This window comes from Strongylocentrotus purpuratus, unplaced genomic scaffold (genome assembly GCF_000002235.5).
Source record: "Strongylocentrotus purpuratus isolate Spur 01 unplaced genomic scaffold, Spur_5.0 spur5_contig_854, whole genome shotgun sequence".
NCBI classification, from domain to species: Eukaryota; Metazoa; Echinodermata; class Echinoidea; order Camarodonta; family Strongylocentrotidae; genus Strongylocentrotus; species Strongylocentrotus purpuratus.
The window spans coordinates 611,716-630,044 of record NW_022145562.1 but is presented as its reverse complement, the minus strand read 5'-3'; the positions used below and the strand labels follow the sequence as shown (position 1 = coordinate 630,044).

Here is an 18,329-nt window from a genome sequence, read left to right as displayed (position 1 = left end):
ATAGGTCAAAGAAAGGTTAAAACTAAAAGAGAAAGAGAATGATTGTGGAGTGAGAGAAATAGAGAGAGGGCCGGATAGAAAGGGCCAGGTTGGACTGATAGGGAGGGGGTTAAAAAAAAAAAAAAGTAAAATGGGAGATTTTAATATAGGTACTGGACTATACTGGAAAAGCAATAATATATGCTTCTTGAGTGATTGAATTAATACAACGATGAATTTGTACAAAGCATGATAGTTTTTTACTGTGAAAATAGTGGACATCTTTATTTATTTGCAAGGTTTCATATTTGAAATTAATTGCATTACAGTTCAGTTCCCACACTCATCGTTCTTCATACAAATTAAATCAATGCATTATATGTATCTGGCTATATTTGACCCCTCCATTGAGAACCCCTTTTCAACAAAACTTCTACTCTAAATTAGGTCACCATCCTCGACCTGCAAACAGTAAACTCTAAATTTGCCTCCAGTATAAATGTTTACACATTCCCTATAAAAGACATTGTACACAGAACCACAGGAATGGCCCTTCTGAATACCGGGCTCGTTAAACATATTTACAATGGGAAATGGGAGTAATTGTCTTCAACAAGGTGCATCTTGCAACAGTACAATGAATTGAACAATGTTTTGTTAATAACATAATGTCGCCAAGTTTTGTTTATTCATCTGAAAAATGAGTTCGATGTTAAAGTCGTGACACTTTTTTCTTTAGATATTCAATTGTTGTCATTTTGAAAATGACTTGAATATTCCTAGCTGACTAATAACTTGTTCAGTATATAGTGGGTCTAGATATCAACTCTCTTTTCACTTTTAAATCTTCTATGAGCTCTACAAAATTGTATTCTAAAAAAAAGACACACATCTACCTATAGTCAGAAAAGCAAGCACGACATGGACCCAGTCTGAGACTAGATGGATTCAAGCTTGACTATACTCTATATAGTATTAGTGTATAGCCAGAATTGTTAAATGTTTGATTGGGGGGGGGGGTGGACTAGAGACACAAAATCATAGTCCCTCCAAAACACCTGGAGCAGGGTTAAAATCTTGACCCACATTTTTTGTAGCAGATGAAAAAATAGGGGGGGGGGGATGGTCATGGCCCCTCTACTCCCCCTGACTATGCCTATGAGAGCTACATATGTTTGGATTGATTACTTCAGTTCACTTGTGTATCAATGCACCTTGATGACATATGAGCTTCTGTTTGAGGTCAGGGGAGATCTGGAACCTGTCTCTGATATGAAAGGGCTCTATTGTCTGCAAGATATTCAGAGGTGGGCTGCTATAAATAGACTGATTTTCTCATTAAAGATGACTGGTATTACACTGGTATTGGTGTATGACCTGAAAAGATGTCGGCCTATATATATATCGTCCTTGTTTTCACGAAGTGACGGTAGTGAGGAAAATCATAACGCAAAGTGAATGCAATTTTTTTTCACTACCGTCACTTCGTGAAAACAGCGACGATATATCTAATCAAAGAAGGAGGATGAATTATAAAAGAAGTGATTTAATTTTTTCTAGATGTTACTTGGTTTTCGATACCCCATGTTTTCACTTTTTCTTTTCATTTTTGCAACAAAAAAAAAACCAAAAAATATCTTCTACTCCTATTCTCTCTTTCCTCGTATTCTTCTTCTTTCTTCCTCTCCCCCTGTCTATCTGTTTGTTCTTATGGTTTTCCCACCATCTCTACCTCTTCAACTCTCTCTCTCTCTTTTAGCTTTCCTCATTCTTTCACTCTCTCATGGCTCTCCCCTATTCTGTCTCCAGTCCGACTCTCTTTTGATCTATCCCCTTCTCTCTTTCTTGACCCATCTCTTATCCTACTCTTTTTCTCTCTCTCTTCTTTTATTCCTGCCTCTCATCTAAACCTATTCCATCCATTCCCGTCTAGCATATGACTATCTGCACGGCTGTATAAATCTATGAAGCGTATACACACTCCACATAACCATCCCTGGTGAGTCTATATCCACAAACATATTTACTAATATAGTAAATAAATGAAGTAATAATCTGAATGACAGAACCTGGAAAATTTATCCAAACAAAAAGAATGAATACTCTACAGTCTACACTCTCTCAAGATCTTACTCATGATCTACACAGAGCACAACTATGCAAAGACTTTTAACAAACAACAGTTGCATAATAAGAGGGTAAATTGTGGAAAAAAGTAAATGAGTACTTTTAATAGAATTCAAAACCTATAAGGCATTAAGCATACAGACAGTGTCATTGTATGCATGTTTATTCTTTATACACAAATCTCTTCTTTACACACAGTACTGGGAGCAGCAGCTTGATGACAGAAATATTTTTAACTAGACTCCAAAACTGATGGATACAAACAAATCATGAGAACATTTTCAGAACAGCACAAGATACTAGATAGAAAGGCAGTAAATAACATGATGAATGAACTGAAGCAGATAAAAAGGCACCTATTGAGTATTCTTGAAGTTTTACATTTAGTGTTCCATCTTTTGATAAAACAATACCTTACAGGAATCATTCAAATGACTAATCAAATGCGATAATCGACAAGAAAATGAACGAAGATCACACAACATAATGCATAAAACCTGAAGTCATGGCCTTTAATGATCACTTTCTACGAACTAAGAACTTAGCTCTTAAACTAATGGAAACACATTTCCCAAACTAAATTTGTCATGACTGCAAGCTGAATGAAAAAGTTATCAACAAACCCTAACATTAACATAGTGGCCATAGATCTAGAGAAGTTAATTTTTAGTGAGTAGATGTGGGCATATGCTGCACATGCTAAAAACAGAGGAATGTAATGATGATTAGAAATCCTGCAAAATGCAGTGATTAGCGAGACACAAGCTGATTAATAACTCAGCTGTTATTGACAAAATGGCACTCCACTTTTTCGGGATAAAATGATATCAACAGCAGTTAATAATGATGAAGGGTTACACAGGGTCATTTCTGTATTATAACTTTGTACAACCATGCAAATCACCCCCCCCCCCCTCCCCCAATGAAAATAATAATAACAATAATAAATAAATACATAAATACATACAAAATGAAAAATGTATTTAAAAAAATGAATTATGAAGAAGAAGAAATATATATATATATATATATATATATCTATAATTTTGAAGTGAACAATGAGTATAAGAATTTCCACTGGAGAACAGATATTGAGAGCCAAAAGGACATTTTTCTCTGTATAAGAATGGAGTAAATGTCTGTCTGGCTTGCAGCAGATGATATATACCCAGGCCCTGTTCCATAAGACTTGTTATCAATAACAAATGCTAATATTCTATGAAGAATTTGCTCTCAGCCAATCAAATGCCATGGTTTCAGCAGCTTATTACAGTTTTTGTAACTTGTTATTGATAACAAGTTTTATGAAACATGGCCCAGGAACAGTAGTTAATTTGGCTCAGAAAATCTTAAATTTGCTTGCCAGGAACTTATTTTGGTATGGGCTAAGACAAGTGGGAAAAGATAGATGTACACATCACATTCTTGCTTTCAAACTCTGTAACACATGTCCTAAATTCACGCTTCATATCAATAGAATTAGCTACCCAGGCCAGTGGCGTAGATCCTTACTTAATACCTATTGGTCACGGGGGATGATCTATTCATTCATCCCCCCTGAATAATAGGTATAAAGTAAGGATCTACGCCCCTCTGATGAGACCCCATGAACAGCCCAAGAGTCTGATATTAGTAAACAGCCTGGTATATCTCAAGCTACTGTGACTACACGAGCATGAACGGAGGGATATCAAATGAAGAATTGCAAATCTGGATTGAAAATGCAAAGTAAGTTTGCAATTTGCATTTGTTTGTAATTCTACCCTGAAGGCCTGACTCCTGATACACTCCATCCACGGGAGATAATTGATTGATTTCTCAGCAGTACACATAACCATATTAACCTGTCAAGTACATGGTTATCCCCTCTACGAATGGAATATGCACATGTCACAAAAACACTCAATGGCTTAGTGGTATTAATCATCAAAACAACAATTCTGAAAACACTGATAATATCAGCACTTATTATTAACAGGATTCCCATATGACACAATCAGTCCACTTGGCACATTGTCATAATGAATTTTGTGTACATTATGCAAATACAAAAATGGAGGTCTGTACATGGAAGACAGAGAAACCATTTGGAAAATCACAGAAAACACAAAGAAAGAAGAAAAAAAGAGCACCATCATATATAATCAGAGGTTTACAAGTCAGTGATAAAACATGGGATGAAACTAATAAGAATAATGGTCCATCACATGCCTATGTGCGGCTATGGCATGTAATAGATGAAAGAATGATTAATGAGGAGCTATAGTCTTTAATATGGCAATTAATTGATAAACGGACATAAGGTTTTAATTAAGGCCATAATTACTTGTTTGTGAGTTGGCACCACCATAGGAGAGCCATGTATTTATCAGGTATAGACTATGCTATACAAAATTTAGATGTGCATGAAAGTAGCATGATCATTTGCAGTTTCATATACATGTAATATCTGGATGTATATGTTTACACTGCTGTATTATCTTTGCCATATAATAATTCCATTTTCCCTACACATTTTGAAGTTAACATAGCCAACTACCGGTATATGAGGTTCAATTAAATGTATTTTAGAATAAGATGTTAGAAAAATGAACTAATGTCCAATTGACTGACAATGCCTTTGTACATTTCACACAGTCACATTCAACTAATCACATGATGATATAATGAAACTACTAGTAAAAATATTATCTAATGGAGTAATGGAAGAAAACTAAACAAGATATCATATTTGAATTGCACATATCCCACAAATGACAATGTAGGAATTGTTGAGAAAACAGTCAATGACAAAAAATATAACTTGAGCATAAAAGTATGAGTCTATATATAAAGGGGAAATAGTGCATGTTTTTTAATATAATCTTTCAGCTACAAATCATGTCACAATGAAAAAATAAAATCTATTAATCTATTTCTGAGTCAGTTCAGCTACAGGCATGTAAATGAATGGAAAAAAAAATATGCATCAACATACAGATCAATTCAATATTGATGAGATTCTACATCTTGACCACTATTATATTGTGTAGTACTCTGTATGGTTTACATTACACTTTAACCTTTATCCCCCACTGGGTAACATACTTGCACATCGAATATGATTATAACTCATACAAATATTTAAGTTTTATTTTGAGAGCAGTCAAACCTGTATGTAGCTACCACCCAAGGGAAACACAAAAAGTGGCCTTTGTAGACAGGTTCCTTTAGTACATGAATCAATGAGAAACCATTTTCAAGGGAAACAAAAAATATGGACTTTGTAGACAGGTGGTCTTTGTAGACAGGTGGTCTTTGTAGACAGGTGGTCTTTGTAGACAGGTGGTCACTAAAGCAGGTTGACTGTACATGTACTAGTGTCAAACACTATTCTGTTTAATCATCAATGTTGCAGGTAATTGTTGTTGGCAAGAAAATATAAAGTAATTACACTCAAACACAATGACAAATAATCAAAAGAAACTTGTGACCTATTAAACAATGTTGTTGCAGCAATACTTGATTGCTTTTAAATGTCTGCACAAGGCAGTGAAGGCACTTAACTGGGTGGGCTTTATGTATTCTACCTCACAGTTAACCAATATTCCCCTGGCCTCATTCATACATGATAGGGTAAACCACCTTATAAAACACAGATACATCATCATCATTTATCAAATTATTCAGCTTTTTCCTTCTTATGAGGGGTTTCTAGTTTCAGGGGAATTTGTAGCATGCACTCTGTACTTTTTTTGAATGCCCACATTGCCATTTATTTACAAATAAAAAGGCTTTTTTGTTCCCCACAGTGGGTCTTCAAGACAGTTTACCATGCCATGTATGAATGAGGCCTGAGGTTGATCACATCATTGATCATGAGGGTATATCTTCTTTAGCCATGACCTGGCCAAGAATCTTGATCCATCATATGCCGTAAAATACTCGTCTACCTGAGGATGCTGAACCTGTGAACAGAAGAAATTTTTTAAAAAAGAGGACAAATTGTGTAATTGGGATAAAAAGAAAATGGCTGACTATGCAGTGCAATGGCAATAGTGTCATGAAAGATTGAAAGAAAAACAAAATTCATAAATGTATGGTATTTTATTACCTGGTACAGATGGCACATGATTAAACACTGTTTCGGTGCAGATCAACAGCACTATGTATTCGCCCTTTCTTTCTCTATCTATACATTTCCAGACAAATATTTGCTAAATGTATTAATTTGGGAAGCTATAAATCAGTAGCAAACATGATTTATGAATACTGCATCAAGCTCATACAATCTGTAAATAAAGAGTCTCCTAAAACTTTTACAGTTTATGAGAACATTTATATCAACATTCCACTAAAGAGAAGCACATCATAATTGCTTGTACTCATAAAGGTGGATTAATGGGTTACCTATTTATAATAAAGTCTATGAATTATGAGTGTTGAGTGCCAAACTCTTTATTCTTTACAAATTACTGTACAGCATAATTCTGTTGTACAAATTACTCAAAAGCATTAAAGTAACCAAAGATTAAACAAAATGAACAAAAGAAATGCATCCAGTCATGACATGAAAATGATACAATTTGGTTGTTCACTTAGTTAAACAAATTATAGTGATTTGTACAGGTTGAAGAGGTTTAAACTTGATGTTCTATAAAGCAGTGGGCCATTAACTCTGCTTAAACCTGGGCCCATTGTATAAAACTTACCACTGATGGAAACTTTGCCATCAATATCAACTACCATGGCAACATTACTTAACAGTCAATCAAATCAAGGTTTCCATGGAAGCTACCATTAATGGCAAAGTTGAATCCGCCAATGGGCGGTTTTATGCAATGTGGCCCAGGACTCAAGCTAGCATGCTGTAATGTAGGCTGAAGTAGATAAGGGTCTGCGACAAAATTGCTCCCCCATATTCTGAGGTCATCCCCCACCGAGTCTGCGTTCTCCCTACCTTTACATGTTGCACCCCTTGGAGTAATTCTTGTGTGATATAGGCAGTAGTGAATGACTGTTTATCTAAGCTGTGTACCAGTAACATGTAGTTGGGCTGATTTCTATAGTGCTGTAGAAAATGGGGGAACAGGGAGCAGAGAGTGCAAAATCAAACTCGGACTGGACTGATGAAGTCAGAGTGCTAATACAGGGCTGCTACATCAACCACTGTCCCTTTTCCCGGACCTGGTCCTGGTCCCTAGCAAGACCAGGTACTTGCGACTAGTGAAGGTCTGTCGACTCCGTAAAAACAACAGTTCTGATCCGATATAGATCATTTTGGGGACAACAATTTGAATTTCAACTGGAAAAAATGAACAGCTCTGTTGAGCGACATAACTTTGTTATCAGGGAAAGTAAACAATGTTTATGTAGCACCCTGTAAAAGCTCTGATAAAAAGTCTGGTGATAAAAACTCATAAAGGAGATTAGATCTTGTGGCTTTGAAATAAAATATATAAAGTTCGTAAGTCATATCTTCTTGCCAACAGTGTTTGTCATATCTCCTTTATGAAAAATGGTCTTGAAAAATTGTGAAAATAGTGTGTCAAATTCTCAGAGAAAGGTGCTTTCACTTGTGCCTTTTCAAATACAAGACCACAAGCACATCTGCCTCCTCCTCCTCCTCTCTCTGTCTCCGTCTGTCTATCTGTCTGTCTTGTCTGTCTTGTCTGTCTGTCTGGCTGTCTGTCTGTCTCTCTCTCTCTATCTCTCTCTGAGGATTTGACACACATTCTCCTACATTCCTACTTACCATGGTTGGAATAGTCATAACTTCAAGATCTTCTTCACTATGGTAGACAACAATAGGGACAGGTACATGCATATCACGCACATCAATAGCAAGAGCATAGAATGGGAATTTCAGAGTGTGCTATAACACATGAAACAGAAAATAGGAAAGTCAGAGGGGGGAGGGGGCAATCCAAGGCAAGCATTAACAGATAAATAAAGAGAGGGGAAAGGGTTATTTTTCAATAAACATCACTACTATAATTGAAAAGTGAAAAGGCATGCATGTAAAATATCAAGAAGATTCTCAAGCAAAATAAAAATGGGGTTTGGAATTTCAGATTTGTGAAAATCCATGCATGCAAGAGTAGGGTGGAGGAATCTATGATCAGAAGAAAATGAGGCCCCCGAAAAAAAGAAAAAAGAAATAGATAATACAATAAACATTGAAAAGGAGTGGTGAGTCATCTCTACAAACAAGCTCTGCTCAAAATGCACATGAATTGTAATAGGGAAATATCACATTTTGTAGAGAAAATGGAAGGAGAGTGCATGCAAACACAATGCTGAAAAGAGGAATCTGATAAACAAAAATGAAATAAGCATGGACACCATTGCTGTCAGGAAAATAAATCATTAAACATTTGAAGATTTCTGAAGGAAAACAAAAAGTAAACATCTAACAAATATATGTGACAAATCGGGTCACCTTTAAATTCATCAATGCTATGTAAGAAATGTTGGTTGAAAACTGATTTGATATTAAAAAGCCTGCACCCGAAATCGTCCCTGAACAGCAAGCAAATGAATGACGAAAAACTAAACCATGATGAAACAAATTATGTGGTAATAGATTAAACAAATAAGAAATTTAAAGAAAATTGAAAAGTTGAATGTAAAAGGTCTTGAACAAATCATTTATGTAATTTTCTTTACACAGCTCTCTAGTTACCGGTACAAGACATCCCACCTTCTAATTTCATTTTTACTCTTCTTCAAATATTATAATATCGCATTTTAATGACTTCCCTTGAGCTTATGTAATTGGCTCAAATGTCTTTTTCAAATGTATTTAAGTCCTCACTGCATGAGCTTAGACTTGTGCTGTGTATTGCTCTACCATTACAAATGGGAGAAATAAACAGATCCCATTCCAAATGAGTCATCATATTTTTGATAACTTGGAGATCAAAGAGACGGAAGTTTAAATATCTAGCCCATATATCTTAAGGAATTTCATTACTTCATAGAGTACCGAAGCTGTGACGTCATATAAATATTTTTTTGGAATTTCTCTATTTTTTCTTCATATTCCGAAAGAACATAAAAAATAATGTCCAAATGTCGAAAACCAATTGAATATGTTAAGTATTGGCTGAGATATGACCATCTGAATAAATATACTCCCCATAGGAACTCAGTGTTGATCTGGCTCCTAATGGTTAGAAGCCAGAGCATATAACACTGAGTTCCCATAGGACATATATTCATTCAGATGGTCATATCTCAGCCAATACTTAACATATTCAATTGGTTTTCGACATTTGGACATTATTTTTTATGTTCTTTCGGAATATGAAGAAAAAATTGAGAAATTCTAAAAATAGATTTTTGATGATGTCACACTTCACCACTCTATAGTAAAGTGATATTAACTTACTATTTGATCTCGGGGTATGTTATCGCTAAGCCATTGTGCCGGAGCCTGGAGATATAAAAGGGAATGAAAGGTCTTTAATTTATATACTCATGAAGATAACATATCGTTTAAAGACAAATGGAAATATCAGGTGTATATAAATGTATCATCACTAGTACCGGGTATACATCATTGTCCAATGCATTCATCAATTTTGCAGAGCTTACCATCTCCTTATTTGAAACAGAGTTTATATGCAAAATAAAAATACAGTCAGTGCTATACCTGAAATCAGTCAAATTGATTCTACTATACAAACATTAAAATGCATTGTTTCCTATATGTCACATTTTGATCCATCTTAAATTATCTATGGTATGTATTTACTTATTTATTACATTATCTATAAGTTCATTCATGCATGAATCCATCCATCTATCCATTCATCCATTCATGTAATCATTAAATAATTGATTTATATATTTATGTATTTATTTATTGATTTATTAATATCCTTCTATATCTATTCATTTATTTATCTCATTCAGTCATTTATTCATTATGCATTTATTAATTCATTCATCCAATCATTTATTTATTCAAGTATTTATTTGGTTATCTTTTTCTCTATTTACTCACTTATTTATTTATTTATTCATTTATTTCATTATTCATGTATTTATGTATCTATTCATTTATTTCTGTATTCATTTACTTATTTCTTTCTTTTCTAGTTTACGTACCTTCGCAGTTAAATCCCATCCTACAATAACTCCTCTGTATCCCAGCCTTTTATGTCTGACTACCTGGCCTATACGGAATTTAACATGCCTTGGTCGCGGACTTCTTTTCTCAGTTGAACCTGGAGATAAAACAAATACACAAGCAAAATCAGCTATAACAACAAAACAATACTATTAGATAGAGAAATCTCTCTCTGAAACTATTCAAAGATACAAGATATATTATAAAGGCAATTCCATATGGAAAAATCTGCATAATTTTCTTGAAATATTGATTGACCCCTTGTGTATTTTGATTTCGTGTTTTAAACAAATGCTTAAATATCATAAAAATCAAAATACAATATTCAAGTTTGATTTGACAGGTATGCTATCATATTCAGAAGAATGTTTTCAAGCAAGCTGACACACAAAATCAAGGACACAGGACAAATTATATGGGCAAAGCTTCTATTTTCACAAATTGGTAGTAAAGTTTATAATAGTTAGAAAATATTCTATGACTTCATTTCAACCTAAAATGTTAATCATCCGAGAAAAATATATATGAGTCTCACCACCAAAAAATCCATTGCTTTCTCTGAATTTCAAGACTTCATAAGCTGGAGACTCGCCGTCTGGATCATCATCAAGATCGTCTTTCCGAGAATCTCCGTAGACGATCTTTTCGCCATACTTCTCAAAGTGATTAAGGAAATCTGACATTGTGTTCCAGGCATTTTGACCTCTCTGTTTCCACCAGTTAGGATTGGTAAACTTGCCATGCCATGTATGAAGTCCGGTTAGCAATCTAAGAAGAGGAAGAAAAGTTAAAGATTTACTGAATGGGTGAATGATAAAGTTCCTTACAATTGTCAATTCACATCACAAACTTACAATCTACCGAGAGCGCAGGAATAGAATTACGTTTGTTACTAATCAGTAGGAAATGGATGTTCAGTAGGCTTTATTACCATTACCAAAAAGTCTTAACTTCACAAATCAATCCTTTAATTAGTTACACTGAAACTTCTAATCTTGATGAAGTGCATTATAATAACCAATTACAAAACAGTACTCAAGACACAAAACCTTCCAGAAAAAGAGAACAGCAGTTCTACTTATCTTCTTTTCAGATACAAAGTATCATTTTTTTCGGACTTGTACTATTATTTTGCTGGCTGAAGAGACAATATACATTAATCCTGCAATAGATTTTGAAGCCTGAAAGTACCTTTCAATTTCTACACTCCTCTGTGAGCTTGTTGTTGGTTTCCACTGAGTAAGAAAGTACTGTGCAGGAACGATGAGAAGAAGAAGAGCCAACTGGAAACATCTGCCACGGTCCAGACCTGGCATCTTGAAGCATTTCAAATACCTTACAGGAATAGAGGTTTCTTATTCAGAAACAAATCTGTAAACAAAGGAAAAAAAAATTAATGAAGGAAACAAAAATTATCAAATTACATTTAGATCTGTGTTATTTATTCTTGCTTACCTGTATTTATGCATTTAGTACTTACCAGATTACCAGATATAATGGAAATATGCAGAGCTCTATGTACAGCTAATTTTCCACTATGTAAAAAAATGCTGACCTTCCTTACGAAAAATAACAGGGTAAAGATTTTGAGTGATTACATTGCTTTTAATACAGGTTTCTTAGTTAATGATGACGGAATGGATTTGTGTCACACAAGACACAAGGGTTAAATAAAAACATGTTTGCAACAATTATATTTGAGGTGAATGTATGTATGATTGAAAATTTCCTTAAAGGGATCCGGTAACTTTGTCTCAGATTCTGAAACAAAATTCTGGATTTAGCTCATGCTGCAATGATAATTATGAACCTTTAGGTCAGTCAGGAACCCCATGACTTTTACTAGCCGATCGCCTGTCTGATTATCAAGATATTTATGATTAGAATTACAAATTTTGAAAACCGTTTGCCAAACGGTTTTCATAACACTACAGTCTATTGGGGAAAACGAGTACCAGTTTGGTAAAACCGGTGATCTAAAAGATTTTTACTTTTTTGAGGCATTTCTTGATCATTTTGAAGCGCAATTTTTTAGACGCTGATAACATGTAGGGCCGTGTATCTCAGATTTAACATTGTCGAACGATCCCTTTAATGGAAGCTATACATTTCTGATTTTTTTTTCCCCTTTCTTCTTCAGTAGGCCCTACAGGGAAAATAGGAGGGCAGCTCACAAGATATGTCACAGTGGTGCCAATTTGTGTTTGATTGATAGCACCTTCAAAAATTCATAACTTTCCAATTTGTTATTGATTTTTTGCTCAAAATTTCACTACCTGTTTTTCCTCATTTTTCTGCTATTAAAACAAATTGAAAAAAATCCCCTTTAAACTATGATATACATGTAATTCCCCCAAACCAATGGAGTTTTCTGTATTTAATATAAGGAAGTTTGTGTGCTTTTATAATACTTTCATTCATTACAGTCGCTAACTTCAGTCGCGCCCGAGCCCCACTGTCGGTACGCGATACGTAAACAGTAGACCCCCTATGCAATTGTATTGTGCAGCGGTTTGCCGTGAAACCTGATTCTGAATACCGGTAAGCGCCTGCATTTCAGCAAGAACCAACAATGCAAATTCTTGTAAGGTCAGCATTTTTGTAATGTAAATAGCACGTCATTATTATTCAGATTCAGGAACATGTCTCAAGTTTGACTTTGAGTCAAAAGTCGAGCTGTCAGAAATAGCCAACCGGCAACCCCAAGGCCAGGGGGCCGTTTCTCGAAACCAACTCCATGACAGTCATATCTTTGTCGGCGACCTACGGAGATGTCATGAAGCGGATAAACCGTTTCACAAAGCCATGACAGACATGATATCGATATACCGCGATACTAGCAGCTCAAGAACATAGTCTTTGTCACGATCCATTTGATTTACCAAGAATAACCCAAAACAAGTTTTGGGGCTAAAATTGTTCAAAAAGAAATATATACATATAAATTCTCCTAAAATAAATAATAAATAGTGTCATTATCATATTTACATCATCAAACGATTTGCATATTTCTGTAAAGATTCTTAAATTGAAGAAAAACCGGTGAGTGTTTTTTTTCGACAGTCGAATCAAAAGTTAACTTAGTTAACTAAGTTAAATCATAAAACTAACTTGCTGACAAAGAGTCAGCATACTACAATTAATTTCAGACGTGCAGTAACAGATGATGGTGTAAAGAAATTACAAAGAGAACTGTACGAAGTGGATTGGTCTTCATTGTATTCGTGCAATAATGTTAATACTGCTTATGACTTGTTTTTAAGTAAGCTTTTAGTTTTATATGACAGAAATCTACCTCTATGTACTAGTAACAATAAGAAATCATGTATACGTAAACCTTGGATAACACCAGGACTTTTACGATATATCAAGAAAAAAAATAAGTTGTATAAGAAATTTCTTAATGATCGCTCACCCTCAAATCAAGCAAAGTATAAAACATATAGGAATAAAGTTAATAATATATTACATAAAGTGAAAAGGAAATATTTTTGTGATAAATTGAATCGAACCAAGCATGATATCAAGGGTACTTGGTCCGTCATAAACAAACTACTTTGTAAATCCAAACGTAATCCACCTCAGTATATTTTATGCAACGACAAAAGAATAGATGACTCACAGTGTATAGCTAATGAATTCAATTCATATTTTATTAATTGCTGCACAAATATTTTAACTTCTTCTCAAGTTGTTGCACGAAATGATACATTTGAAGGATATTTAAGTGATCCACTTTCGAAATCGTTATTTTTAAAGCCTATTACTGAATCTGAAATTCTTGAAATTACTAAATCGCTGAAGAAAAGTAACTCCTGTGGTTTTGACGGCATCAACAGTAATATTGTAAAAAAGATTATATACTCGATTGTAAAGCCTTTATGTTATATATTAAATTTATCTATAAGTACAGGTAATGTACCAGACAAACTTAAAATTGCTAAAATTGTACCAGTTTATAAGAAAAATGACTCTCATCTCTGCAAAAACTATAGACCTATTTCAATATTGCCATGCTTCTCAAAGATACTGGAAAAATGTATGTATAAACGTTTGTATTCATTCTTAATAGCTAACAGCATCTTAACAGACAGTCAATATGGATTTAGAAGTAACCACTCGACTTGTCATGCTCTTATAGATTTACAGGATAAAATTGTATCTTCAGTAAAAAATAACGATTTTGGAATAGGAATATTTATAGATCTCTCAAAGGCGTTTGATATAGTTAATCACGATATTCTATTATGTAAACTACAGCATTATGGTGTACATGGCCTCCCACTCATATGGTTTAAAAACTATCTATGTAGTCGTTATCAATTTACCATATTCAATGATGCTTCTTCCACTCATAGTTTAATTAAACACGGGGTTCCACAAGGTTCTATATTAGGTCCCCTATTATTTCTCATATACGTTAACGATATTGAAAAATCATCTACCAAATTTGACTTTATTATGTATGCAGACGATACCACTTTGTTCTTTACTCAGCCGGATTTAAAAGATATGCAAGAGAATATTAATGTTGAACTACATAACATATCTAAATGGTTTAAGGCCAATAAATTAATACTTAATCTGACTAAAACTTGTTTTATATCTTTCCATAATAAGCTGTCCAATGCGACTAAAACCTGCAATGATCTTACATTAAGTATCGATTCTACACCAATAACTAAATCTAAATCTATTTGTTTTCTTGGAGTCAATATAGATGAAAATTTGAAGTGGGATTCACATATTAACTATTTAAGTACCAAAATATCTAAATGCATTGGTATTATGTATAAATTAAGAAGCTGTCTTTCTGGTTCAGCCTTATTCTCACTGTATAACGCCTTAATATTATCACATATCTTATATTGTATAACTGTCTGGGGAAATTGTAGTAAAACCAAATTAGATGTCATTTTCAAATTACAAAAGAGGGCAATACGAATATGTACTGGTAGTCATTATCTTACTCATTCGGCTCCCCTTTTCCATAAATTGAATACTTTGAACATTTTCCATTTATACCAATATCATACTATCCTACTTGGATATTTTTACTTCAAGAGTATCCTCCCCAAAAATATTGTTAAAATGTTCACTATAAATAAAGAAATTCATTCCCATGGCACACGAAACAGCAGCTTATTTCATTTATGGAAAGTCGGGAAAACCTTTGTACAACGGTCAGTTCGATATAGTTTCCCAACAATCTGGAACTCACTTCCCAATTATATTTGTTCATGCATCTCTCTCTCTCTTTCTTTCTTTAAAAGAAAATTGAAACAATATTTTATTTCAAAATATGCTTAGTTTGCAACTCTTTGATATTTGAAAACATCCACTTGAAAAAGGAAGTAATTTAGGTTTTTAGGTTGTTGTTGTTGTTGTTGTTGTTTTTTTTTTTTTTTTTTTTTTTTTGGGGGGGGGGGGATCGGGTAATTACTTGGATGCACTTTATATCTGTTGGCATCTACATGTAGGTATTTTGTATTTCATATTCTATGCATGTATATATTCATATCCATTGCTTGTTTCTTTTCCCTTTGTTGTACAAATTTGAAACTATTATTATGAAGCCTCCAAATCACTCTCTAGCAAATGGGGACTTTTTTTTCACAAGGCCAATCTGGCTTTATTTTAAAGTTCTCATAATTCATTTTCTTACAATGTAATAGGCCTACTTATAATATTTATTGCTTTTTATTTCATGACTTGTAAATATGTATGTTTTTTGTCACGTACAACTGTCTGTACATTTTAGAAATGAATTGAATAAATGAACTGAACTGAAAAAAAAAGTTAGTTGAAGGATACCGTAATGTGATAGTTTATCAATACATACTTTTTTGTTTATTGTGACGAGGAATTTTAGGCAAAATGTCTTTTCTCAGCCAGTTTTTATTCTAGAGTCTCATAAATACTCGTTATATAATTGATTTGATATTGAAAATATAATTTGGAAGAAGTAATTATTAGGCGCATTTATACTGTCAAATACCTCATTTTGAAAAGTCGCGATGTTTCGTGCACCCGGTTACACTTGTGCTGAAACATCACCGACGGAGCTGTTCAGCGATGTTTTGGCGTGTTTCGGTTGGTAATGCGCATGTGCAGTCTTCCCGACCTTTGACCCCGGCCTGCTATAAGATTTTTAGCGCGCGCAATTTCCAGCTAGCGCTATAGCTAGCTAAATAGCGATACATCCCATGCGCATGCATGCGATATGTTTTGTTTATCTCGCGTGTAGTATTTGAGGCAAGAGTGGATAAGTTACGAAGTACGGACTACGGCTACTGATTCAGTTTTCCCAAATTCAATCGAAATCTAGTAGTAAAAACGATATGGGAAGGTTAAGAAAATCATCGTTGTTAATTGTTAATTTCATGCTTTCACTCATTTCTCTGAAGCCCTTTTCCCCACGTTTGCAGGGACGCTTGGAAGTCTGGTGGAGGAGCTCTCCCTGCCTCCACATCGAAATCAAGAACTTCATCTCATCATCAGTCCAATGGGAATTGTTCACTTCCATATTAATTAATCTAACAAAACACTCAAATACTACTACTAGACAGATATGGCCAGACGGGAATAACGAAGATTGAATAAAGGATGAGTTAACGGAATTGGAACAAACGGAGCTGAATGAACGGATAACACGCGCGACGATGGAAATGCTATAAATATCACACGGGAAGAAAGTGGTTTAAAAGAGCGCGGGTAACAATCCGGAAGTGCCGGAAGTCACGTGCCTAACATCGCGATGTTACAACTGCGAGCGGTTATACTTGCCAAACACGCCAAAACACGCCAAAACACGCCAAAACACGCCAAAAGATCACACTTCGTTTTGGAATGTTTGGGGCTTGGCATGTCTGCCGGTAAAGCGTAGTTGCCCTTGGTAACATCGCGGCCAGGCTCCGGTTTGGCATTTTTTGGCGTGTTTGGATGACAGTGTAACTGCCCCTAGAGAGGGAATAATAATGCACATAGGCCCCAAAGGTATGACGGTATCCTAAGAAAAGACTATGGATCGACTATGGAAAACGGTGTGTAACATTCTTACCTCTCTTATTTATATGTTATAGTTTAATGATTTGTGATTTAATGTTTATATTCAGCTTTTTAAAGTTTCTGTATAATTTGTATTCTCACTCTTGTACATTTGCATTTCGCATCCCAGAGAATTACGTACCGAACTTGTCTATTATTTTCTCAAAATGATAGTGAAACTAATCGTCCATTTCGCGGCCCATGGAATGGCAACGAACTGACTTGTGATGGCGCTTTACAGCAATTAAAAAGATATGACAGGTTCGGAGCAGTGACAACTCGCTTGTCGCGGAAGTTGTCGCTCATCTTGGCAAAGACGGCTTCGTGAAACACTTAGCTGACAAGTTGCGTGACAGTGGCGAGATGTCGTTGATCTTGTAGTTATGACCCGACCAGGGCCAGGTCGGGTAACCAGGGTCAAGTTATACATTGGTCTGGCCGTCCGGGACCCAACTAGATATGCAATTGACCTTCCTCCCAACCTCCCTCATGTCCCAACTCATGTCCCCATGCACTCTCCCCAGGCCCAGCCTCTAGGCTCGAGGCGCGCCCTGGACGTCCGGCGGACCCCTCCTCCTAGAGACACGTCACTTAGACCTACATCACAAACACCGACCGTAGCAGACACACTTTGCGGTTAGTGGGACACATCACAACTTTAAACCCATTACTTTATCTCGTATTTGAGCAATACAATCTATTTATGAAAAGGTTAAGGTTCTTTGAAACATAGAAATAAGCTATATTCACGGAAATCAAATGGCAAAATACCTACTCACCTTTCCATTTCTACCAAAAACACCTGTGAATGTTCATCATTAAGCTCCAGTCAATCAAATTTTGCCACGATCACATAAATATACAACCTTTTCCTAAATCTTTTATTTTAAAGGAAATCAAATATATCTAAAATATGTTTTGAAATCATTATCACATGTAGTGTTATAATTGATAATATTTTATATTTATTTTGTTATCGATCTATCACTATCTATGAATATAATTGTTTATATTGTCATGAAAGAAAATTGTTTGATTAAAAAAGAGGATGGTACAACTT

General features: G+C 34.8%; 1 protein-coding gene across 1 annotated transcript; it reads right to left on the bottom strand.

Annotated features, from left to right (window-relative positions):
* Positions 1 to 5,954: 5,954 nt before the first annotated feature.
* Positions 5,955 to 18,132, bottom strand: LOC115918968. Its single transcript, XM_030995930.1, has 7 exons — positions 18,049 to 18,132; positions 11,414 to 11,593; positions 10,758 to 10,990; positions 10,201 to 10,319; positions 9,479 to 9,523; positions 7,841 to 7,960; positions 5,955 to 6,053 (listed from the first exon to the last, which is right to left on the bottom strand). The coding sequence occupies exons 2-7, from the start codon at positions 11,536 to 11,538 to the stop codon at positions 5,955 to 5,957; spliced, it is 741 nt and encodes a 246-aa protein (XP_030851790.1). The 5' UTR covers positions 11,539 to 11,593; positions 18,049 to 18,132.
* Positions 18,133 to 18,329: the final 197 nt, after the last annotated feature.